The 26,313-nt window shown below is 40.8% G+C and overlaps 1 protein-coding gene across 1 annotated transcript in view; it reads right to left on the reverse strand.

Moving 5' to 3' along the window:
* Nucleotides 1-26,074, reverse strand: part of LOC135216765 (uncharacterized) — a 97,644-nt gene extending 71,570 nt beyond the window's left edge. The window contains exons 1-4 of the mRNA XM_064252241.1: nt 25,724-26,074; nt 18,016-18,126; nt 12,150-12,271; nt 11,222-11,352 (exon numbers count right to left, since the gene is read on the reverse strand). Of these exons, the coding sequence (XP_064108311.1) occupies nt 11,222-11,352; nt 12,150-12,271; nt 18,016-18,126; nt 25,724-25,753 (394 nt within the window). The 5' untranslated portion in view covers nt 25,754-26,074. The remainder of the gene's footprint in view (nt 1-11,221; nt 11,353-12,149; nt 12,272-18,015; nt 18,127-25,723) is intronic.
* Nucleotides 26,075-26,313: the final 239 nt, after the last annotated feature.

The following is a 26,313-nucleotide window of genomic DNA, read 5'->3' on the forward strand; positions in this document are numbered from 1 at the left end:
TAACAGCTGAGTCATATTGTCTAATAGTTGACTCTCTCTTATCTGATTCTAGGAAGAGGATGTTTTGTGGATCAATGTTAGCATCTTTGTTAGCCGCAAACGTCATGAAGTCCATAAAGTTAGGGGTCTGAAGAATTCCTGAGGAAGCGAACACAGTCCTCATTTGTAACTGATTGTGACAGCTTGGGATTGGGAATCCGTTGAGGTCGGAGACCAATTCCAGAAGCAGAGGATACCAGTTGCTCTGGGCCAGTCTGGAGCAATCAGAGCTACTAGTCCCTTGAAAGTCCTCAGCTTGCTCAAGACTTTCAAAGAAGATTCACTGGAGGAAAAACATAAATTTTCTCCACTGATTCCAATCTAACGACAGGGCCGTCCGTGGCATAAGCCAGAGGGTCCAGGTTGGGGGCCACATAGCAAGAGGACCATTCTGATTCCAGAGGGACCGACCGTGGGGACAAAGCGTCTGCTATCATTTCTTACCCCCGCCAGGTGAGTGGCGGACAGATGCCATTTGTGTTTGTCTGTAGGGCAAAGATGGCTATCATGACATGATTCACATGTTTGATTTGGACCCTCCTCTGTTGATGCAATGAACTACCACTGCACTGTCCAAAACTAGTCTTAGATGAGACTTTTTAGGGGAAGAAGTCTTCTTCAGGGTAACGAAATACTGCCATTGCTTCCAAGACGTTTATGTGAAGCTGGCGGAACTCAACTGACCAAGTCCCCCTGAACTTGCTTGAATTGAGAATATCCCCCCACCCGACAGGGAGGCATCCGTGTGAATGGTTAACACTGGTGAAGGGGATATTGAAGGGGTACTAGTTTGGCCAGGTTCTTCTTTTCACTTTGTCCATGGACGGAGCTGATTGCGAAGGATCTGTGGAATTACTGACAACTTGTCTCGAGATTTGGCGTTTGCTCTCGATCGCCAAACTCGGTTTATATCTTTCAGCCTTGCTTTGCAGGGAGGATGTCTGTCACTGAGGCAAACTGAAGAGAAACCTAGGATTCTTTCCTGGTTTCTCCTTGATGTTTGTTTGCATTTGAGAAATTGTTTCACAGACTTGGCTATTTCTTTCCTTTTGACCACCGGAACTGACAGATTGTGGGAAGACAAATCCCATTGGATTCCTAGCCACTGAAAACGAGACTCTGGAGTAAGTCTGGATTTTGTCTTGTTTATCTGGAACCCCAGATGTTCCAGAAATTGAACTACCTTTTTTGTGGCTTTGAGGACATTCCTCGACCGTTGGTGCCCAGATCAACCAATCGTCGAGGTATGCTGCTACCATTATCCCCTGAGTTCTCAATTGTTGCACCACTACTTCTGCTATTTTCGTGAATACCCTGGGGGCTACATTCAGACGAAGGGCATCACTTTGAATGAGAACGTCTGATTTCCTAGTTTGAAGCCAGGAATGGGCAGGCGGAAGTGCCTGGCTATAGGGATAATGATAGTATGCGTCTGTAAGATCGATGGAGCATGTGACGGCCCCACGGGAAGTGAAGGTCCTTACCTGCGAGATGGTAAGCATTTTGAACTTGTCGCAACGAATGAAAGAGTTTAGCTTTGACAAGTCTAAGATTACCCTTCTTTTTGTTGAGCCTTTCTTTGGCACGCTGAATAAGCGACCTTGAAATTTTAGATGCTTGACTCTCGCAATAGCTCCTTTCTGAAGGAGTTCCTCCGCATAATCTGTCTCCTTTGATGGTTCCTGATAAAATGATTTGATTGGGGGGGAGGGGGGACCTTTGATTCCAACTCCAACCCAATCCCTTGGACACGATGTTCTGTGCACCATTCGCTGAACCCCCACCTGTGACGGAAGAGGAACAGCCTCCCTCCTACCTGGGGAGCCTCACTGTTGTTGGGCGGGTTGACCTCCGCGCCCTCCTCTGAAATTGCCTCCCCTTGCCGCTCTCCCTGTGCCACGCTGGCGAAAGTGGCCTCTCGCCCTGCTAACCTCTCGAAAGCCTATTAAAGGCTGGGTAAGCCTGACCTTCATACATAGAGTTTGAAGGCCGGCGAGACTGCATAGGAGGTTGAGGGTTGCGACTGAGGGGACAACAGGAGGATGGGTTGGGCTTGTTTCTAAGTCGATGGTTGTCCCTGTTGGGTAACTGGGACGGCCTGAACAAACTGGTGTTGCTGCTGATGTTTCTGGTAAGGCTGGAACCTTCTACCAGACTCTTGAGTTTCTTACCAGCAGCAGGGTGCGGATTCTTGCTTCCTCTTAGAAGAGATGCCCCACCTAGCCCTAAGGCTCTGGTTGAGCCTAGCAGCCTCGTGGTGCACTTCATTCACAGCGGACTCGGGAAGAGTCCGCCCCCCACCCCACATGCTGGAAGCCAGGAGTCTATTAGGTTCGTGCCTAACAGTGCACTCCTGCAGAACGTGCTTTCGGCAGTTCCTCCTAGCTTGGAAGAAGTCGAAAGCATCCGTCTAACTGTTTGGAGCTGAGACTTGGCCAGAATCTTGAATAGCGGTTCTGTGCCATAAGACAGTGCCGCCATTTCCGTGATAATCAAGGAGTTGAGGGACCTCCCAAACCTAGTTCGAGCATCGAACTCTGCCTGAATCAAAGTATCAGGCAGCCTTGGAAGCTTCTCGCCAAACTGGTCCATTGCGCAGTCTGGCTTAAGCTTACCAATCGTGAACGTGGCAGGCAAGTTCTCCACAATTCTCCAAAGGCTGGAAAGAGCAGAGAAGTAGAATCAGCTTCCCTCAGCTGTGGCATGGGCTCATCCTTGAGGACTGCCTGAAGAGTCGCTTCCACTATTTTGGTAGCGAACGGAAGAGAAGCCTCCTCCTCCGTCGCAAAAATAGTGAAAGGACTCTTGAAAGCCTGGAGCTTAGTGTTGGTACACTCCCAGTCCTCCAGGCAGTGAACCCATTCCCGCTGTGCGTGCTCTCTACTATACAGCACGTTTTTCTCGGGAAATCTTGCCTCTCTAGTGAGGGCCGCCACGGTCAGCCTAGCATATCCAATGAAAGGCTGAGTTAATCCCGGATGATAAAACTCGAAGTCCTCAATCCTTCGAGTTCCACACTCCGGGACAGAGATCATGCCGTCCTTGAATGGAGCGTAAGCGGCCACTCTCCATGGGTTATCCATGGAGAAGGCTGGTAGTGACTCATATGGAGGTAGCTGAAAGAATGCCAGTACCTGCTACTGGGGAGATTGGTTGAGGAGCCTGAGAAAGCCCAGCTACTCGTCCTCATTCTCTCTAACTCTGTTAGAGAGATCTTGGATGGATTGGCCCGACTGACTGAGGGTGTTTGACAGCTGCGCAAACATCTGTTCAAAACCTGGTTCCGAGGGCGGAGACCTGCGAGCCGACCATCTCTCCCACCTGTTGCATCACCACTGCTGAGAAGGCAGTGGGATCAAAGGAGCTCGGTCCCGCTACTCCAACCGGGTGTTGCCGGAGTGGATGCGGTGGAGGCCGGAGAAGGCGTTGGCTCGGCTGGAGCGCGAGCCTTCTCCTTAGAAGCCTTGCTTCTAGAGCTCTTAGAGTACGAAGAGCTCGGCTTTGCCTTCACCGCGTCAGCTCAGCATAGGAAGTCGAAGACTTCTTTGCTGAAGAAGACAACGACGACTTCTTAGAAGTCGTCTTGTGGAGGGTCTTCTGTTCTCTCTGTCCCTTCACCTTTGGGGGTACAGAGAGAGCGGGGAGAGCGGGTAGGGATCTCAGATCCCGTAAAGCCTTGGAAAGAAGCAGTAGAAGGACAGGAGGAGATCCAGGAGTGCCCAAGGAAGACCTTGGGCGCCGACACACTTACCTCAACCAACAAATCCTCTGCCCCTACCGCCATAGGTTCAATGTTCAGGTCCAAAGTTTGCGACGTCTGGGACCGGCTCCTGCGTGGCCGCGGACCCGAACGACTGCTGCACCTCTGTTGTATGGAAGCGATGAGAGGGGCTGCCGAGATGGGATCAACGTTAAACCTGTTGAATTGCCGCCGGGGAAGATCTGAACGCCAGCTTCTTATCTAAGATGTAACGGCTGGCCCTTGGCGGCGTTCTTCCCGAAGCCGCCCACCCAAGCCTTCAGGGTTGCTAAGGCGACTTCCTTCACGGCGGCAGCCTGAAAGAGAAGGCGAAATGAAGCTTCTAGCGGCGGGGACGGGGTTTAACAAGCTTATGACTAAGTGTTATTAGTGATACGATCAAGAAGTCTAAAAGTCGACTTACCCCCCCCAACAGCTGACTGACAAGGTCATAGCAAATGGTGCAGGCTTCTGGGTGCCAGACACGATCATAGCGTTGTGGGTCGTGGCACATGGGGCTGAGATCCTGCAACTCATCGTGGGCGCAGGGGTTGTAAAGCGTCGCGTTACACCCCAGGACCTGACAGTTGGTAGCCTGTAAGTGGAAAAGATACATAAGTAATCAGGAGAACACTTACAGCCTAACAATTGCTCCGCTGCATGCCGGAGCGTGAAAGTTAGATTAAACCAGAGCCCCGCCATAATACGTGTGGTAACTAGGCGGTTGGAGTTGTCTAAGGCTACGCCGGAGACAGGAGAAAATATCCAACCAGGTGTGGTGGTGAGCCATGAAACCACGACGGAGAACGACGGAGATGGTACACACAAAGTTAGTTAATACTAAAATTCACCGTAAAATTAGGGTACATCCTTATATTTTATAACGAAATATATATAAATCTTTTCCCCGTCTACTAGAAGAGTGCCCGGGTAAGAAGCAAGCTCTCCTCTGGTAGCGGGAAAAAGGGAGGATATAGTAGGCAAGCAACAGACCACTAGTAGTGACCACCCCGCCCGCTGGCGGAGCCAGACGAACTATAACCAAAGGGGCCCCGGCTGCAGCGGAGGCTCCATTCGTTACAGTAGGGGTAGGGTGGGACTGAGCAATGGGGGGGGGGGGGGGGTGTTCCCGGCGTAACGCGGCAGGAGAGAGAGGGGGGGGGGGTGGCCTACCCCTCCCCGTCCCTACAACTACCCGCTCGGTGACCCGGTACCCGAGACAAGTGGTCGCCCTATACCCCAGCTGGGAGGGAGCTCCTGGCCTCCTCAGAGAAAGAGGGAGGAAGGCTACTGTGGTTGTCATGGTAACCCAGGAGTCCCCCAGACCCCTCCCTATACCTGGTAGGGTGAGGGAAGGGGAAGGGTAAGGTGCTATGGAACACGTGACCGCAAGTGGCCTAAGCCGCGATAGCAACACAACCATGGAAGGGCCACGTGAACCAGACTGTACCAACACATGGGACATGCACCTAGGCTAGCCTAACACCCTAAATAAAACTAATAATACATCGTAAAAGAGGGAAAAGACACTTTTAGTAAAAGAAAAAGAAGCCCAGAGGAGGCAAACTGTTCCGAGGAACAGTTGACTACTCGGAGCCAGCGATAGCCGATGAAGAGCAAGAGCTGGGATGCTGGGCCATAAAAACACAGAATAGCCCTAAATACCAAACTAAGAGAAATGGTAAAGGGCTGTCCTAGCTATAAAAAACGATGTAATAAACGATGAACGTGATATTGAAAGCCCATAAGTATAAGAAGTCCCAGTATGGGAGACCGGGAATTCTTAACATGAGGCGGCATGGCGCCGCCACGAGTCAACCGGGAGACCGTATATGACCTATTAGAAAGGAAAATACTGGTCCCTGGAAGACTAAAATACAAAAATACTACTTATGAGGCACTTAAACTTAGCCGATGCGATGGCAGCACGTTCCATGATGAATAAAGTGGTAAATCCGAAGAAAACACGGCACGAGAGAAAAATGCGCACAACGTGTATGTCTAAAGATTAAGGATGACCGCTAGGGGCGCTGCTGTCTGTGGCGTCAGTAGTAGTAGTAGTAGCGGACCGCGTCACCCTTTCGTATCAGCTCTCTCTGGTGGGGATTTTAGATTGGAAGGTCTAAATGGTGAATGACTCGTGGTAGTGATCCCACTCGCCCCTATTCTCATACCGACACTTCTTTTATAGAGTGAGCGAGTCAGTTTTACTGACATTTTCTTAATTTTGTTTTTCTCTGGTAATTTTAGATTAACTTTTGCCTAGAAAGAATTGATATTAAGGATACTTTCCATAGGCCCGCGACACGAGCTGAGCCCTAGAAATAAATAATTTCTCTCTCTCACAGAAATGTATGTTTTTTGTGTGATAAATAAATGATTAACTAATTTTCAAATAATATTAATGTAAACAGCAATAATATCAATTCATTAAAGAAAACACTATATTGAATTAGTAAGATTTTAATTTATCCAGGTGCTAAAAGAGGTCCACAACAGTCAGATATGTCAAGTAATGAGACAGGAAGGGGAGCGAGTGTTGTGTTGCCAACTACTGTTCATAGTAAATTTCTCTCCCGCTCATCCTCTCGTCTCTCTCGTCTTCTCGGCTCGTCTCTCCTCATCTCTCTCCCTCTCTTCTCTCCGTCGTCATCTCTCTCTCTCTCTTCACGTATTTTGTTTATTTGTTTTGTAGTAAGATAAATAAATGATTTACCTAATAACTAATTTTCAAACATTAATGATAAGATTAATATAAGAAATAGCAATTACTACTAACTATTTCAAGGCCCATAACACCCTGCTTTTTCAATATAACTAATGAACTAGGCTTCTGATTAATGTGAAACTGAAACCACCAGAGTTTGAGACACCTACCTGATTAAGAAAAATGGATTCAAGCACCTACTCTGTTGTCTTACTTTACATCAAGAAATGTCATCTCAATTTTGTGGGCATGGTGAGAACGGAAATTAAGACCTGGCAACTAGGCGCAGAATGACGTGTGTCGACCAAGACGTGGGGCCCCGTGACATTTACACCTGCCACGTCCCCATTTCTGTATGGTTATCAAATAATATTTAAGTTGTAATGAATTATACTGCTCTTTGATGGAATCTAAAGATACTGATTAGTTATTATGTTTGAATAAACTCATATCTAACCTCACTTGTGTTTGTTATTTAATTAAAAGGTAATCCTTACGAAAAAGAAGACAAAAAATAAAAATCTTGGATGGCAGTCAGAGAGGTAATCATGCCAGGGAAGGTACGCATCTGTTAGATACAGGCATTGACAAGGGCTCTGCTGACACCTTGCGTACAGCCTATTATTGACATTTTATATCATGTCTAGAATGCTTCACCATTGTCCACAAGGTTGTAGTAATGCTTTTGTGTTGTGACTCTTAACATACCACAAGAGGGAACAAGACAACAATAACTGAAGATTGGACTGAATAGGTTTGGTATCATGTTGTCATGTTTAATGGCGTACCATCCACAGACATGTATAGTTAAATATTATGCATTATCAGATTCTCTCTCTCTCTCTCTTTATATATATATATATATATAATATATATATATATATATATATATATCTATATATATAATATATATATATATATATATATATATATATAAAGAGAGAGAGAGAGAGAAAAGAGAGAGAATCTGATAATGCATAATAATTTAACTATAGTACATGTCTGTGAGGGTGACACCATTACAACATGACAACATGATACAACCTATTCAATCCAATCTTCAGTTAATTGCTGTCTTGTTCCCTCTTGTAGTATGTTAAGAGTCGCAACACAAAAGCATTACTACAACCTTGTGGACAATGGTGAAGCATTCTAGACATGATATAAAATGTCAAATAGTAGGCAGTAAGCCAGGTGTCAGCAAGAGCCCTTGTCAATGCCTGTATCTAACAGAGATACGTACCTTCCCTGGCATGATTACCTCTCTGACTGCCATCCAAGATTTTTATTTTTTGTCTTCTTTTTCGTAAGGATTACCTATTAATTAAATAATAAACACAAGTGAGGTTAGAAATGAGTTTATTCAAACAATAACTAATCAGTATCTTTAGATTCCATCAAAGAACAGTATAATTCACTACAAACTTATATATTATTTGATAACCATACAGAAATGGGACGTGGCAGGTGTAAATGTCACAGGGCCCCCCACGTCATGGTGACACACGACATTCTGCGCCTAGTTGCCAGGTCTTAATTTCCGTTCTCACAATGCCCACAAAATTGAGATGACATTTCTCAATATAAAGTACGACAATAATGCGGAGTAGATGCTTGAATCCATTTTTCTTAATTAGGTAGGTGTCTCAAACTCTGGTGGTTTTGGTTTCACATTAATTAGAAGCCTAGTTCATTAGTTATATTGAAAAAGGAGGGTGTTATGGGCCTTGAAATAGTTAGTAGTCTTTTTATCCACTTCAAGAAAGGAGGGCGGGGGAGTAAATGACAATTGATACACATATTGGCAGAGGGGTGTGGAATCATAAGGAGTTATTCTCTCTCTCCTCTCTCTCTCTCTCTCTCTCTCTCTCTCTCTCTCTCTCTCTCTCTCATCTTTTTCTCTCTCTCTCTCTCATTGTTATTATTTTCTATGTCTCAGAAATAGTTCATAATTTCACCTTGATGGTCAGATATGTGATGAAGCAAGTTCAATGGTCCTCTCTCTCTCTCTCTCTCTCTCTCTCTCTCTCTCTCTCTGTTATTGGCTGTACGTATACATATATTTTTAATGGTAAAATGTTTAAGACAACTTAGAAATTATAATAATAATATATAATCTCAAAGATTAGTACAGTAATAGGATAGTAATTTAAGGTATATTTGAAGTAGGATGTTATTTAAACCCTCTTACGCCAAAGAGGTATAATAAAAATCGTCTCCCGTATACCGAGGCGGTCTCGAAGTGAGCGCCGAAGCAGAAAATATATTTTTTTCAAAAAATCACAGCATGCTTAGTTTTCAAGATTAAGAGTTCATTTTTTGGCTCCTTTTTTTTCACTGCCTGAAGTTAGTATGCAACCATCAGAAATGAAAAAAAATATCATTATCATATATAATAAAGCGATATATAAAAGTGCGAAAACAAAATTTCATATATAATTGTATTCAAATCGCGCTGTGAGCAAAACGGTTAAAAGCTAACGAGTTTTTTTTTCCGTTGTACCTGTACACTAAATTTTGATCATTTTGTTATATAACACATTGTAAAAACGATCAAAGCAACACACAGAAAATATTATCACAAAATGATGCATGAATTCGTAACGCGCGGACGTTAGAAAGTTTTTTTTTTTAAATCCACCATAAATATCGATATTGTTCTAGACTTCCAATGTGTTTCAAAATGAAAGAATAAATGATTGAATATTACTTACAATTGCAGTTTTCGACCATTTCCGACGAGTTAAAGTTGACCGAATGTCGAATTTTTTTATTTATATTTTTTTTTATATGCAAATATTTCGAAAATGAGAAAAGCTGCAACCTTCAATTATTTTTGTTGTATTCTACATGAAATTGTGCAATTTTCATATATAAAAAACTCTATGAAACGCCTAATATGAAACGGAGCAAATATAACGATAATGCGACGTACGCATTTCGGAGATTTGCGGCGAGAATAACCGCGCGCAGAAGGGAAAGGAAAGTTTTTTTTTTTTAAATTCACCCTAAATCTAAATATTGTGCTAGAGACTTTGAATTTGTTTCAACATGAAGATAAATGACTGAATATTACTAGACTGTAAGAGTTTTTGCTTACAATTGCGTTTTTCGATTATTTCGGTCGAGTCAAAGTTGACCGAACGTGGTTTTTTTTCTATTTATCGTGATTTATATGCAAATATTCGAAAATGAGAAAAGCTACAACTTCAATTATTTATGGTTGTATTCTACATGAAATTGTGCACATTTTCATATAAAATAAAACTTTATATAATGGCTAATTTAAAATGGTGTAAACATTACAACAATCGGACAAAAAATTTCTAATTTTTTCGGAAGAGTTACCACAGCGGACGTAAGGAAAATGTTTTTTTTTTGTTTTTTTTTTTCATAAATTCACCATAAATCGAAATATTGTGCCGGAGACTTCCAATTTGTTGCAAAATGAAGGTAAATGATTGAATATTACTAGAATATAAGAGTTTTAGCTTACAATTGCATTTTTCGACCATTTCGGTAGAGTCAAAGTTGACCGAAGGTTGAAATTTTGGCACTTATCGTTATTTATATGAAATATTTCAAACTGATATCAAAAATCTACAACCATGGGTTGTTTTTAATTGTATTGTGCATGAAATTGCGCACATTTCCCACATATAAAACTTTATGTAACGGCAATTTAAATGGTGCCAACATTACGACAATCGCATGAAAAATTTATCAGAAGAGTTACCGCGCAGACGTATGGAAAAAGTTTTTTTCATAAATTCACCATAAATCAAAAATATTGTGCTAGAGACATCCAATTTGTTGCAAAATGAAGGTAAATGATTGAATATTACTAGAATATAAGAGTTTAGCTTACAATTGTGTTTTTCTACCATTTCCGTAGAGTCAAAGTTGACCAAAGGTTGAAATTTTGGCACATCGTTATTTATATGAAAAATATTTCAAAAACTGATAAAAGCTACAATCATGAGTATTTTTTTCTATATTCTACATGAAATTGCGCACATTTTCATATATAATATTCCATGTAACGGCTAATTTAAAATGGTGCAAAAATTATGTCAAAGTGACGAAATAATTTCTGAGATGTGTCACTTATACTTTTTAGTGTTAAGAAAGAAATTCGCGCTTGCGCGCCTGCGTAACGATTGTAAACAAAACAACGCCTTGATCCATGAGCTCCCAGCATCCCCCAAGGCACGTGATTAAAAAGTTTTTAGCTGGTAGGCCTATAAGTATTTTTCCGAGAATTTAAAAAAAATTCTTTTTTATGTCGACGTTTAATACGTCCAATAGGCACCCGGGAGACAAATTATGTCGACATTTAATACGTCCAATCCGCTAAGAGGTTAAGGTATACATTTGGTATTTGAACTTTCAAGATAGGCAGTTATGAGTGTTTTTAGGGGGGTTCTAAGTATTCGCGGGGGTCTGGTAGGCATTCCCCGCGAATATGGGGGTCCACTGTAATCTGTCTCTATGCATTGCAACTTGAACAATGACCTGCCACTGCACCTCAGGTTTATTGGCAACCTTTAAACCTAAAATAAACATGGGCACAGACACTCAGCATTTGGCTGATTTCACCTTCCCACAGTTCAAGTACTTATACATAAAAATAGCAAGTCTCTCTTGTGTATATACACATTTGATTGATTATTAACATTCCAATACTGATGAAAAAAAAAATGTCAGTAAGGTTTACTATAAAGTAATTTGCATACCTCTGTCTCTTGGTTTTTGACCTTCCTCTTCCTCCTCTTCATCATAATCTTCATCATCATCAGTCCAAGTGGCACCATCCCTTGGCCTTATAAGGTGACACTTGAAAGTATTTCTGACCATAAACATATACCTGAAAAAAAGAAACAATCATTCAATATAGAAATGAATCTACAAATTAGCATGAACAGTAAACCTTCAATAGAGTATTTATCATGAAAAACGTCTCTTCATCAAGCAATCACATATCTCCAAGGCGGTTGGGAGAAGACCTGACCAGTCACGCCGTTACATGCAAGGCTTCCAGCCTTCACAATGCATCGGTGACGATCAGGGCTGCCAGAGGTCAACAAGATTCCTTGCTTTTCACTTGCTTTCAATCTTAGATTGATCCGACCGGTTACCAACTTGCGGGGGAAATAATCCCATTGTTAAGACCGAAGGTTTGTTCCGCGTATGAATAAACACGATTCAGATTCATAAATGGAATCCAGCGAAAGAAACCACATTAAAATTTTAAATCTGCAGTAACTAGCTCTGTTTAGTAAATATCAACAGCCTGCGAACAAGCCCCAAGATTAATTATGTTCTAACTGACCTGAATGATTTCATTTGATTCTTGACCCAAAGTTAATACAGGACTGTTTTTTTACAGACAAAAGTGACAGTGTAGGATAACATTATAGTGAAAATGATGGCGACCTGGAATTATTTTCATCCAGTTCATATTTTCTTAATTACTTACAAATCTAAGATGCATTTCTGATAAGTAATTTACTCAGTGCATATGTTTAGAACATCAACTGAGAACTTACAAAATCATTGTCAGTAAATAATTTGTAAAAACTTACTTATTTGCATGTTAAAGAAAAGGATGTAAGTTAACAACCCTATTTGTTAATAACTTATGGTATTGAACAGAAAGCTTACCCAATTTTAATAAGATGACCATCCTTCATTTTAGTTTCATGACAGTCAGCTTGTAAGGAAGACCCAATTCGCTCTGATTCTTCATACGATGTTATTACGTCACGAAGTAATAAATGCAACTCCTGTAAGGTAAATATCATTTATATGTGAGGATGTTACGTAAAATGATCATTCAAAGATGCACAAGGCTAAAAAGCAATCAAAAACTATCAGCAAAATTACTGCTTCTATTGGCATAAATTTTTAGGCGACTTTAACAGGGACAGATGGGACACAACTCTAAACTCAGAAAACAGTACGAATAGCTACTTTCATGACAAAATATCAGCACTTATACAGAACATCATTTACTTTATAAACATTATAATTATAAAATTAACAATAATACTATGTATTTACATTGCACAAACAAATACAGAGGGCAAACCAAATATGTCATTAACTCAAAGAGCAAGTTCCCACAGAGCAAATGCCTGTATAAGAATGAGAAAAAATAGACATGGGAAGAGAAGAAGAGCAAGATAATAAACTGAAGTAACTTGTGCAGAGGTTGAAGTTTCCAACATACTCACTCAATGGTGAGGGGTTGATGACCTGTCTTCAACACCAGGAAAGTATATTGTGGAAGCCCAGAGACAGGTTGTCTCTGACTTCCAACGTGCGTATTCTTCTTCAACACTGCTCACCTACGCCAGATGGGTTAGAGCTTTGGTTAAAAAAAAAGGTAGGCAGGAAATGGGTATCAATTGACAAGAAAGGGGGTTAGTGGCCCTTGATTGGTAATTTGTAACTGTTCCCCCCCCACAAAAAAAAAAAAAACTACCTAGATCTACATCCCCTGTTTTTCTGCCATGTTCCCCAGTGACAGGACAGGCATACCGCTATTTGTAGCAGCTGGAGAGGGGACTGCCTAGCTCAGGAACCCCCTCCTGTCTTCTTTCTCCTACCGCTTCAGGTAAGGCCCCAAGGGTGAGGTGGAAAGGACAAAAGAAGGCTCCTAGCCCTTAACTTGAGGAAGATGGTTAAATGGTTGAACTCCTCATCAAAGTCTGGTTGAGGACTGGACCTTTGCTGGCCCTGCCAATGCTGGCAAATCCACCCCAAATGCCTGGTTGCAGTTCTCTTTAAAGACACAAAGGGCATGAAAGGGACTGCATGATGGTTTCGTGAGTCCTGGCTCTCATATTGCCACTATGGCCTCCACCTTGCTCTTCATGGAGAGCAAAATGTTCAACACCAATCCATTCCTATACAAATCCACTCTCAGCCTAAACTTGTTTGGAGGGAAGTCCAAGCACAGTATCTTCTCAAATAGTCTCAATTTCCTTCATGTAATGTGAAGCAAATATTGACTTAGACTTCCAAAATGTATTTTAAAGGATAGTGGAAAGTGACATATGTCGGGAACACAAGGGAGGTAGCTACCGCTCACACTTTGTGTGCCTTGATCTTCAGCAAGGTGAAGTCCTCCTCTTTACCCTGAGAATGAATATCGGTAATTAGCTCATTAAAAAAAAGGCGACAGCATTCTTCAAGAGAGGTCGAGAAGGGTCTTTATCCGAGCACCACAGTTGGAAAGACTGACCTCTTATTTTCTCTGTCCTGTGGAGGTAATACCTGAAAGCCCTCACAGGGCATAAAAGCCTTCCTTCTTCCTCCGGTCCAAGGATATCCATTAAGTTTTTGAGAATGAAGGAGCATGGCCAAGGACTGGGTGGATTCTCGTTCTTTTGTTCTTAGCGAGAGAGTTAAAAGACAGGGAGCTCCCACATCTCCTTGTGAGAAACCAACCCTTTCTTCCATAGCGTGCAACTCACTCACTCAGTCTTGCCGATGCTATAGATACCAAAAATGAGGTCTTTTTGGTTAATCTTCTCAAGGAAGTATTGCGTACAGGCTTGAAGGAAGGACTCGAAAGCCCCTTGAGTACGATATCCAGATTCCATGTGACCGAATCCTTCCGACACTTGGAAGTCTTGAATGATTTAATTAGATCAGTAAGGTCACTACAGTAGTACCTCGAGATACGAAAGGCTCAACTTACGAAAAATCCAAGTACGAAGCCAATACGAAAAATTTTACTGCTCTACATACGAAAAAGTTTTCAAGATACGAAAGGTGTTTGCTATAAAGTCCAGAGATTTCGCCCGGACCACCGAGAACAATTTTAAAACTCCCGCGCCGCCAACTGAGTAAACTCGCCACCATCCTCCCGCTCTCCCATTGGTTCCTGATGCTAGTCACCCCATAAGGTCCTGCTCTCCTATTGGTCAGCATCTACCCCTTGTGCTTTAAGTATTCTATTGGTAAAAGGTTGCTGTAAATTGAAAACTTAGTATTCATGCAATACATTTAATAAAAAAAAAACATTAGGTAAGATAGAATAAAGAATAGAAATGAATGGTTATTATACTGTTTGGTAGTTTCAGTAGTTGAAGAGAGAGAATGAAAATTTATGGCTTACTGTGTAAAAGTGATTGCTTGGCGATTGTTCGATACTCATAAGTGCTGGATGTAAACAGACGTTTGGAAGTTTTTTTGTTTGTTTGTTTATTATAGTTAATGGTTACTTAATAATTATTTGAAATGAGTACATGCAATACATTTAATAAAAAAAAAACGTGAATTAGATATCATAAAATATAAATAAATCAGACTGCCAACAAATACGCATTTTTTAGAATTCTTCTTCTGTTTTATTATTACGTTATGTATTACTATTACATATGTTTCATTATAGATGTCAGTAACTCGGTATCTCCGTTAGGTAAAGATAGAATAAAGAATAGAAATGAAAATGGTTATTATACTGCTTGGTGGTTTCATTAGTTGAAGAGAGATACTAATGACAATTTATGGCTTACTGTGTGCTAGGAAAAATGATTGCTTGGCGTTCGTTCGGTACTCGTAAGACGGGTAAGAGCTGAATGTAAACAATCGATTGGAAGGTTTGTTTTTTGTTGTTTGTGTATTATAGTTAATGATTAATTAATAATTATTTGAAATGAGTACATACTGATTATTTATACATTTTATTGGCATATTCTAAGCTTTTAGCTCTTAGGTTTAGATGTCAGAATCATAGACTAGGCTACAGTAGCAACTCCTAACATAGGCTAGGCTTATTGCTAAGGGGACATATGCCAAAGTCCTAATATATGCAGTAAAACTGGGTTGAACATTATATGCAGTTTGAATAATACTCAAGTATGTACAGTATTTTGCCTTTTTGGAGTCATATTTCTTCCGTCGTAACCCTAGAACATGTGTTTTAGGCCTGGAAAATATAATTTACTGGGGTGTTTTGGAGGGTTTGGAATGGATTAGCCATTTTTACATATAAAATGTGTTCCAAGATACGAAAAACTCTTGATAAGAAGGCCGTCTCGGAACGGATTAATTTCCTATCTCGAGGTACCACTGTATTTGAGGACAAATCCACTCCACTGTGCTTGAACACAGAAGCAAGCATCGCTCTATAACCTATAATTGTGGTAGGAGCCAATTGCCTCAATTCTCTCAAAAACAGAAGGAACTCAGCAATGTCAAAGAGACTATTTTGTTTACATCATCTTCTAAAAACTCCCCATTTAGACTGAAGTCAATTAGAAGAAGCTCTTCTGCACTTTGCAATAGCTTCTGCAGCTCTCCTCAAAATACCTTTCACTCTGACAAGGCTCCTCACAGTCTGAAGCCTGTCAGGGCCAGAGCGGACAGACCTTAATGGTGTCTTACAAAATGCGGCTGTTTGAGTAGAGACCTCTTTCAAGGTAGAAGTCTGGGGAAGTCTATGAGTAATTGAGGAACGCTGGGAACTACTCTTTCCTTGGCCAGAATGGGGTTATTAGAGTCAGAGAGATATTCTGGTGAAACATTACCTTGTTCAAGACTTCGTCTTATCAAGCCAAATGAGAGAAAGGCATATGCATCGAGCACCCCGACCAGTCCAGCAACACTGCATCGATGGACCACGTGAGATCAGAACAGAGATAGTCAGTAGTTCTTCCCTGAGTCTCCAAAGATCCCTGCTAACATTTGTATAGAGAGTCCACTCTTACGGAAGTACTTGGTGACCTCAACTTAGTTCATCTGCCATCACATTATTTTCCCTTGCACAAAGAGGAATAAAGGAGACTTGATTATTCTCTGGCCAAAGGAGCAGATCTCTTGCTGCCTCCGGGACAGAGTGAAGGAATGGTGTTCCCCCATTTGTGGATGTAGGACAAGGCGGTGGAATTGTGCACATGTACTGCTGCACTTGTTCCGACATGAGGCGAAATGAAGGCTTGAAGTCCCAGGTGGATTGCAAACAACTCTCTCATGTTTATGTGAAGGGATTTCTGTCCACTTTCCCGCACTTTCTTCTCTCCTGACAGAGCTCCCCAAACTATGTTGGATGATCGGAGTAGAACTGTAGGGTTGGTGGAGAGGATGCAAGGATAGCCTTCTAAAAGTCTTGCTCTTAACTGCCACCACGCCAGATGCTACTTGATTTCGTCCGTGATGCCAAAAACCGTCAACTCCAGTTGTGACTTTCTGCACCAGAACACCTTCTTCAGAAAAAGAATTACAGGGGTCGCATGCGTAGCCTCCAAGCTTAACAAATTCTTCTCCTGATGCTAAGTGCCCAGCAGACTCAACAACTGAAGTGCGGAGCTGGACCAGCAGGTCAGAACTCTTGTACTACCCTGGAGACAAGACTACTCTCTTCGTGGGAGAGAAAAGCCTGAAAAACTAGAGTATTCAGTCATCCCCAAATAAAAAATGCTCTGCGTCAGGATCAGTTGGGATTTCTCCTCACTGATAAGAATGCCCAGTTGAACAAGCTAAGCAAAAGTCCTCTTTAGGTCCTTCATGCACTAGCTTTCTGAAGAGGAGTGGAGAAGCCAGTCATCTAGGTAAGTGACACACTGATGCCTAGGAAGATGTAGCCACTTCCCTTGAAGTGCCAATACTCGAGTGAAGACTTGTGGCGCAGTTGAGAGACCGAAACAAATCATTCAAAATCGGAAAAGTCCTGTTCATGAAGACAAAACTGAAGACATTTCCTTTGAGAGCATGGCGAAATGAAATGCACTTCACCAATGACTAAAGCAAAAACTGGGGCGTCTCCAGCGAAGGTCCCAGGAATGGAAACTGCACTTGGCTGAGGCAGTGTTGTCAACAACAGAAGAAAAGGACAGATATGCATTCAAATCCAAAAGTGCCTACAATGCCTTCAATACCTTCCAGAACTACAACAGAACACATGAGACAGATGAATGGTAACTGCCCATATCAAGCAGAGGGTAAGAGTCAAGCCTCTTCTGGGTTTCTGATAATCAATTCTAGCTAGCTCTGGGGAATAATACTGAACAAAAGATGAGGTTTTTTGCATTTCATTAGGATAACTCTCTATAGGTAGTCTGAAGTATCCAAACAATAAATATTTAATTTAAAGAACTAATTAACAATCACAAGGTTCTATGACTGGTCGGTGACCAGCTTCCACCTGCTATATGCATGAGTTGCCAGATGCCGTAGATTCCTTACTTTTCAATCTTTTATTGTTTTTAACTGGCTTCCACTGGCACAATAAGATTATCATATTGTTAAGACAAGGGTTTGTTCCGCATATGAACAATATGTGAATCAAAATAAGTTAGCACTACTACACTTTCAAACTTTCCTTACTGCAAATCTTTAATAGTTCTGGTAAATGTATACTACAGGAAAAGGGAAGCTAAGTATGTTAACAGAAACAAAAATTACAGTTCAACAAATTAATGACTTCTACCAGAAAAATATATGGTTCCTCAGACTGCAATGAAATGAAATAATAATTCAAAACTGTGTGTAGTATTATCACATGCTTCAAATAACACACCTTCCAATGTTCATAGGACATCCATTTTGCTGTTTTTGTAACTCCACCTGATGTTGGAATGTAACATCGAAGGGGTTGTATTTCAACCATCAGACACTTTGATGGTTTAATCTGAAAATAAAATAAAAAAAACATGTAATGTATAAACCTAAATCAATTTAGATCATAACTATGAAAACAGCAGGCCAAATCTTAATGGATGTCAATAGGTAAATTAAATTTTGAAATAATATACCTGTGAAGACAGCAGTCCATACTTTAATGGGTCAATCAATAAAATTTTAAAATAAGGCCATAACTGCGAAGACAGCAGTCCAACTTTTAATGGATGTCAATCAATCCAATTTTGAAATAAGATCATAACTGTGAAGACAGCAGTTAATATTTAATGGCTGTCAATCAATCAATTATTGAAATAATTTTTTTTGCTTTTTTGCATGACTGATATAAAACAACTTCTTTTATGATGAATATACATCTAGTTAATGAGGATGAAGTGCTTGCTGAAGAGTTTGGTCAGAGAAGTATGAAAAGATAAAAAGAGACTTGCCACTCCTCCCTCACATGACATTTCCCTTCAGCCCCGCCTGCGTAGCTTTCCGCCTTTTAATTCCCAAGCTTTTCCCTCTGGTTTCTTCCCACTTGGGTGTACAATTATCCTACATCTACAAATTCTATGAATCTAGAATGTGAATCAATGGTCTCAAAACAATTGATCACAAAAACCTGACACTCAAAATGGGATCTATTGGTGCAATTCAAAATACATAACTATTCAGGCAGTCCTCCGGTTATGACGGGGGTTCCGTTCTTGAGACGTTGTAAGCCGAAAATCGTCGTAAGCCGGAACATCGTCAAAAATCCTAAGAAAACCTTATTTTCAATACTTTGGGTGCATTAAAAACTATGTAAACTGCATTCTTATTGCCTTTTTCATAAAAAAACCTTCAAATATTGATTATTTTGCATTTTTGAGTCATATTTCTTCTGCCAGATCAGTGTTGTAGGTGCCGTAACCCTGGAACATGTGCCGTAAACCTGGAAATAATTTCTGACAAATATAACTGAAAAGCGTTGTAACCACGAAATCATAAGCCGGGGACTGCCTGTACTCTTCATTCTTTGACTCTATTAGTAGACTACAGATGTGGGTTAGCCTTAGCCATTAAGAAGTCGCTGCAAGTTTCCAAACAATTACAACAATCACAAAGAACTGTTTGATGAGTGCTGGATGCAGGAGTGAAAAGCAGATATTACTGACTGCCAATGCTACTCACTACTCAAGCTATTTATCGATGACACCTAATCTTATTTCCTAACTGGTGACGTCAAGGATACAAATGAGAAACTGAATACTGTAATGTCCTTGCCAGTGTTATGGATAATGGTATGGATGAAATCTAAGCTATTTAAACTAAATGAAAATGCAACTGAATTTAAGCAGGTGGGGAATAAAAAATTATAAGTCTTGGTCACAACAGGTGGATAATAATAGTAATCTAGCACAGATTACTCATAAAGTCCATGGCAGGTGTGCTCCTCAACAGTAACTGTCTCTTCATCCACAGTTCAGCAATGTTGTAAGAGTTACTAGATAATGACTTTGAGATATCAATACAAGCATTAAAATACCGCAGATATATGCGTACACATATAATACAGCCACATATATACCCTTTAAATACTACATATATATGCAGAACTTCTGACCCAAAACAATAGGAAACAAGTCAGTTGGTCTCTATGAAATTAAACGGCTGTCGCTTGTTCTCCATTGTTCCAAGTTAAAACAACCAGATGTCCCCCTCCCCTCCAACACCAAGCCATTCCTTCTTGAGGCAAGAGCATCAACTAGAAGTTGGGAGGAGGGAGGATGGCTCTTAGATCTGCAGGTAAGTATTCAAAAGTTAATTTTAAAACTGAAAATTCATGTTGCATACTAACTTGCAGAACTAACATTCGCATGATTCCTAGCACTGAAAATTGGATGGCAGGATGCAATAATGGCACTCAAACTGGCTTGGATGTATAATTGCAACCTTAAGATTTAGATGTATCCCAAAAGTGACTTACCAAACCTGACATTGAAGGCTTGCAATGTTGCAGAAAAATTTGGTCAATTGCTAGTCAATCATTATGTCAGTCTGTCTGCCTAAGGTGGCCTATTAAGCTCCAACCCCAACCCCCGAGACAACCGCTCTCATTCCCCCCCCTGCATACTCTGCAAGCTCAATCCCCCAGTTCTTTGAGTTAAGGTTAAGTGGTAACTGGTATGGATATGTCATGTGAACTTGCTAGTATCAGGCTTCCAAACAGACATACAACCTTTTTCTCTCTCCGTCAGCTATTGGCAAGTATCAGACCTCCATTCACTGACATCCCATTCATGAAGCTTCTTATGCATTCTACACCAGCACACTAGTGGGATGATGAGAAAAACTCATTCATACAGATTTCATATCTCTAATATTGCATGTGAACCAAACTCATTTGACCATAGTAGTACATACCTCTATTATTCTAGGTACAAGGAACAGGGAGAGTGAATGATTAGCCTGAGATGACTGCCAGCAGCAACAGTGGGACCAAGAGATCTTCCAGAATTGTATACACATCAAACATCTCTTAAGTAATGACTAACAAAAACACTATTCGATTTCCACGTAGTAGTATTTAAAACTGACGGCACAGAAACATCGGACCAAAATAACAAGGAAGTAGAATAGCCCCAATACATACTATGTGGACCTTTGTCCCTACACGAAGAGGGGTTATTCTGCCTATTTGACTGAGCCCCTGATACTATCTCCCTCAGCAAACAGGATAGCCCATTCTTGGAAAATAATTGTTTATTGTTTCTTAATAACACAAAAAGAGACCTAGGTCTCTGCTCTACTGATTTAACCCTGACCAGGGACATAAAAACCATGTCTAACCCTGGTTTCTTGGAAGAGGTCTGGCTTCACTTATAGTTTTTGCCCAAAATTCTGGCAAAATATGAAACTACCATATCTTCTGATTGCCACAATTGATGAAAAAGCACGAAGCTCAACAAGTCTTTTTGCCATACACTGCCAAAAGAAAAAAAAGTCTTCATCGTCAAAGACCTTATTTATTTTGGCTCCATTGCAAAGTTTTATACCATAGTTTTTCTTTCTCACACAGAATTTACCATCACGACCATATTTTACCTAATACTCTGCAGTGCCCCAAAAGCAATTCTTCCTTGATTTATATGGAAGAATGGCACTTATGGTATTTTAGCGATACAATGAAACTTATCAAGACAAAGAAAAGACAGCAACATAATTTCTCAGTCAGTTGTTTTAAAGGTACTACCTTCTTTTAAAAAGATCTCACCTTCAACTTCTAGGGAAAATATGAAGATAACGCCAGTCCTACTGACAGTTCTGATTCTGATTAAGTTGACATACATAATGTTTTCAAATTAATATCAGGTATTAAAGCAAGGACCAAATGTCATAAGTTAGGCAACAATTTTATTGAAAGTTATATTTGCAGTGCCAGAGGTTACGTGGTGGATGAGGAGCCCAACTCTAACTAGTTGGGTTAAGGCTAGGTACGGAACTGGCATTCTATGCAAGCGCTAGGTGACAAATCAGCATTCTAAGCAAGGTTGGGAGGGGTGTGTGTGTGTTTCTGTCTCTTTCTAACCCCCCTGGCTAGGGATACAGCCCATAAGTTAGGTTACTTAGGGGATATGTACGCATGGCTAGGTAAGGATGCAGCCCTTAAGTTAGGTTAGGTAAGTGGTCCAGGTCTAAGTAAAGACTAGGCTTCCTAGATTTACGCCACCCACCAGGTAAGGAACAGCTCCCTAAGATAGGTTAGGTTAAATAAATCCTTGGATTTCACTCATTTTGTGTCTTCCCCAACCAAATAACACCTCTTTCCCACTGTGATACCTCAAAACTTTAGGATATATGGGTGGGGTACTTTATCCCAGAGATTACTTACTTGCTAATGAAACTAACATCAGACACATTTAAAGTACACATTAAAACAAGAGGAATATTATATTTTCAAGTCCCAAATGCAACAGTGGTTTCAAGATAAACTTTACCAGTTCAAAGCCAGGGTGGGGGGAGGGGGCATTTATCAGGTATGACTCGAAAATATAGAATATATCCCTGTTATTATCCTTACTACAATTTCTTACCTTGTAATTAGCTTTGTAACTGTTAATGGTTAAATGTTGTAACCAATATGAACAACGTATTTTTCATACCGAATTTTGACAATGCCTGTTGTAAAGTTCACTCTTGGTTTTCCTGTCACCGACAAAATCTAGTTCCCAACAATAATAGTAAAAATGTAAGGAACAAGAAATCAAAATGTATATATTTATCAGTTTGAATAATCTTTAAAAAGACTTTAGAACTCCTCAAGGAAAAAAATGGTGCAATGATCAACGTTCAACACGGCCTATCTGTAGTACCTAGTTTGGCCTTGGCAAGAAAATGATTTGTTGTACTTCAGTCCAAAAAACTAAAAGTAATAACAATTTTATTTCATTAGCCTATATGTACTGTACATCGTTCAGTAGCTTAGGTACGTAGCCCTAAGCTAGGCTATGCCTATTACAACCTTTTCTCTTAGCGAAAAAAGAAAGGAGTAAATGCAGGGTTACAGGTTGTGCCTACCCTAAGCCCTGCTTAGTCACAGCCTAGCTAAACACTGAACATTGGCTAGCTAACAATAGGCTTCATTGATTCTCGCTCATCCCTAGCCCATAAGTCTTACATTGAGGCTACTATTCCAAAATTAGGTTAGGCTAGGTTACAATAGCAAGTAAATTTAGTTAAACTGGAGAGTACTGCTGCAGACTGTCCTTCCAGTCGCCAATTAGAACATTTGTCACCTTTGGTTAATGACTTTGTTTGTGTTCTATGTGCTTTGTTAAAGTTTTTGTTTATTTTCATTTCTTATTCATTAAATTTTTTTTTCCCATTTTTTGTTTGTGTTTAAAATATTTCCCATCTTTTTTTCACATTTTCACTTTCATACCCCAAGGAACTGGTAATTGACATAGTGTTGGTTTTACAATTACCTAATCCACTACCTAAATTATACTGAAGTAGTAGTATAAGCACAGGGTAGGCAATAGTCTTCAGTTATAAAGCTAGGTAGTGGATTAATTGTAAAACCAACACTATGGGCTGTGACATAGCGGCTACCTCTCCCGGAATGTGGCCACTTCCCAAAAAAGAACTTGAATTACTAAACCATCAATTCATAATTTAGGAGAAAACACTTATGGTAAATCTAGGTAATAACTCTGCATCGGTTACCTATGTCTTTAGAAAATACAGTTTCCTATATAGCCTAGTAGGGGGTAGAATATCACGACAGGCCAACCCTCATCACGGTGGACGGGTCTTATTCACTCGATATTTAATTGGTGAAACATGAATACAATTGCAACTCTAAGCATACCATTTAAAAGACTGAAGTTTCGTCAACATATTGTGATATATGAAAGCCCCATACGAACTAAATAAGCATGTGAGCTCTTCGTAAAATATGTTTTCAAGGCAGTTTTGAAATCCAATATGGCGGCTACGTTTTGCATGGACAGTTCTCATCAGTGACGGCCACCTCATCTTTCCCCAGCCTTCCCAGCACTCATTTGAACAATGTTAGCGTATGTATGTAACGTTTATTGATCTTACTCAAGATTGCAGTTGTAATCAGCACAATAAAAACAACATTTTGGTTTGCCTATATTAGTGAAAGTATGAAACTTGTTATTCCCGGGGTTATGGTTGGAACTGAATTCATTCTTACCTTGTAATCTGGTGGTTTTATCCTTACTGCCATCACAACTGAAACTCCACAGTGCTTATTTGATTGTAATTATACACATTTTGGTCTTAATTCACTCCACAGTGCACTCGAACCACATTGCTGTTCGTGTTTCCTAAGCACTCACTCCGTAAAACAAGTTACGAGCAGCAGACGACAACACTGATTATGAGATGCAAAGCTTTATTCCCTTAATTGTTTACTTTACTCAATATTTAGTTTAACTCTACTTCAAAATGTTTATTTAATTCATGTCCATTATCCCTTTTTTGCAACCAAATTAACCCCCCAAAATTACAAATGTTTCGGATGTATACTTACGAGCAGACGACGTGAGGAAAAATGGCTCATCGTTGCCAATCTAGTGGGAGCGTCACACATATGCCGATGCATTTACAAACTGTTTCGATGAATTCTAGTTGTCATAGTAATGCAGTAAGATGATAAAATTGCTCTAATATGTATATATACTACAAATAGATACGCTAATTTCACTTATTTCCCCGGTTTTGTGTAAGTCTTATACCTAGTTTGGAGGGTAAACACATACCAATTGACAACACTGATAAACAATTGAAGAGCGCAAAACGCCGCAAAGAATGTCGTAGTCCCCTTGAATAAGTACGAATAATGCTGGTAAGAGGTGGTTTACGATTGTTGTGATGAAAGTGCCCCAGCGTCTATGGGTACAAGTGTGTGCACATTTAGCACATGAAATGGGAGTTTGTTGACACAAGCGACTCCGTAACATCAAGATAGCGTCAATCTTCGAAACATTTTTAGTTGTAGCCTAAGTAAAAATTTCTAAAGCGTTTTGGTGAGATTTCCACTGCCGTAGCCACCCTTTTCAGTACCCTCTGTTTAAATCTTAAAATTTGGCCTTAATTTCTAACTTTGGAGAAAATACTTACTTCGAAAGGAGAGTAGAGGTCTTTAGCTCCGTTTCACCAACAAGAAGTCGCGACTGATGCCCATCTCCGGTGTCAGGACGCGTTATAAGTACTTTTTCGGAGGGTGGCTAGCGTTGATTGTAGGTGGCCTGCTTTGGCCTGCTGTGATATTTTACCTATTTGGGTTGATTATTAAGAATTTACCATTACTTTTGGGGGGTCGACTGTAATTAACCATCAGGGGCTAGTACTAAACATGGCGAAATACATTGGACGCCCCAATCCCTAGTGGCTGTTATATTCACGGGAATGTTCGATGCATTAGTATTACCACACTTAGGTACTTCAAGAGGAGCATAGCTAGAGGGTTCAGTGTGCTGCCTGGATGGGCCCCAACTTTTGACTGATGATCAAGGCAGTGAATTCAAGTCCTTTCTCGGGAAGGCGGCCTCGTTTCTGGAGAGGTGGCCACCACTAGGCTATGTCGCAGCCCGATCATTTACCCTAGCCTAGGGTATCAGGACCTTTCCCTAACGCAAGACAATACTGGGAAAACTGACTTTGATCTGAATAGGAAAATGAAAAGGGATTCAGATTCATATATTTCACTCGATTTGTGTCCTGTCCCCAACCCCCGCCCAGGACCTTGACTTGGATCTACGTAAACACCCCTGGTCCACAGCGGTCCAGCGAATCGTAAGACTTAGCCTACGGGACGGGGTCCGTTATCATCAAAGAAACGTTAGACGGTAGAGAAATATTATTTCCGAAGGAAATAACACAAGACAGCCTTTATGAATGACGGGGGAAGGTCCCCCACCATTATCAGAAATAGTAGTAGGTATCTACACCTTGGACCTGTCAACACGACAAGAGGGACCTAAGAGAGGCATACCTTAGGTACTACCTAGGTATTTACGAACGGCTTGCCAGCTTATTAGAGGTCATAACTCACCTAAAAACCACGATGCAGGGGAGCATTATAAACTTACCTTTATGAAATCTATGTGCCTGACGGACATTTCGGTGAATGAATCATGGGGACGCAGAAATTACACACAATAGTTGGCCCTTCTCGACGAGCACTGTTTTCAAACAGCGAGAGCTGCAACTTTGCAAGACATTGTCAACACGGACATTCACACGGATTTGATGAGGCAGCACGCTGAAGTGGCATCCTGTTTCCGCCATCTTGCCGCTCTCCTAAAGTCCTAGATGAGAATAACGCCTCTTTTCCTGTATCAACTTAGTTAATCTTCGTTGATCTTTTATAGTTAACGGGACCGGGGCATCACCCTCTTCATCCCCTTTTAAGGGCACCGGTGCCCGGCACTCTGTCTCTACCCTTGGGAGCCCTATAGCGCCATCAGGTCTTGAGCAGTTTAAGACCGCGTACAGGCACAAATTCCATTTTAGACAGTCATGAAACTGCCATTTTGTATGTTTTTTAATCAAAGAGTAAAGTTAAGGTACAGAAAATATAGCTGATCATCAATTATTCAAAATACGAATAATCTGCTGGCATGTGGCTCCGAGAACGACTCGTTAAAATATCTGTGAACTCCTTCTTTTATTCAATGAT

Source organism: Macrobrachium nipponense, chromosome 6 (assembly GCF_015104395.2).
Source record: "Macrobrachium nipponense isolate FS-2020 chromosome 6, ASM1510439v2, whole genome shotgun sequence".
Lineage (NCBI taxonomy): Eukaryota > Metazoa > Arthropoda > Malacostraca > Decapoda > Palaemonidae > Macrobrachium > Macrobrachium nipponense.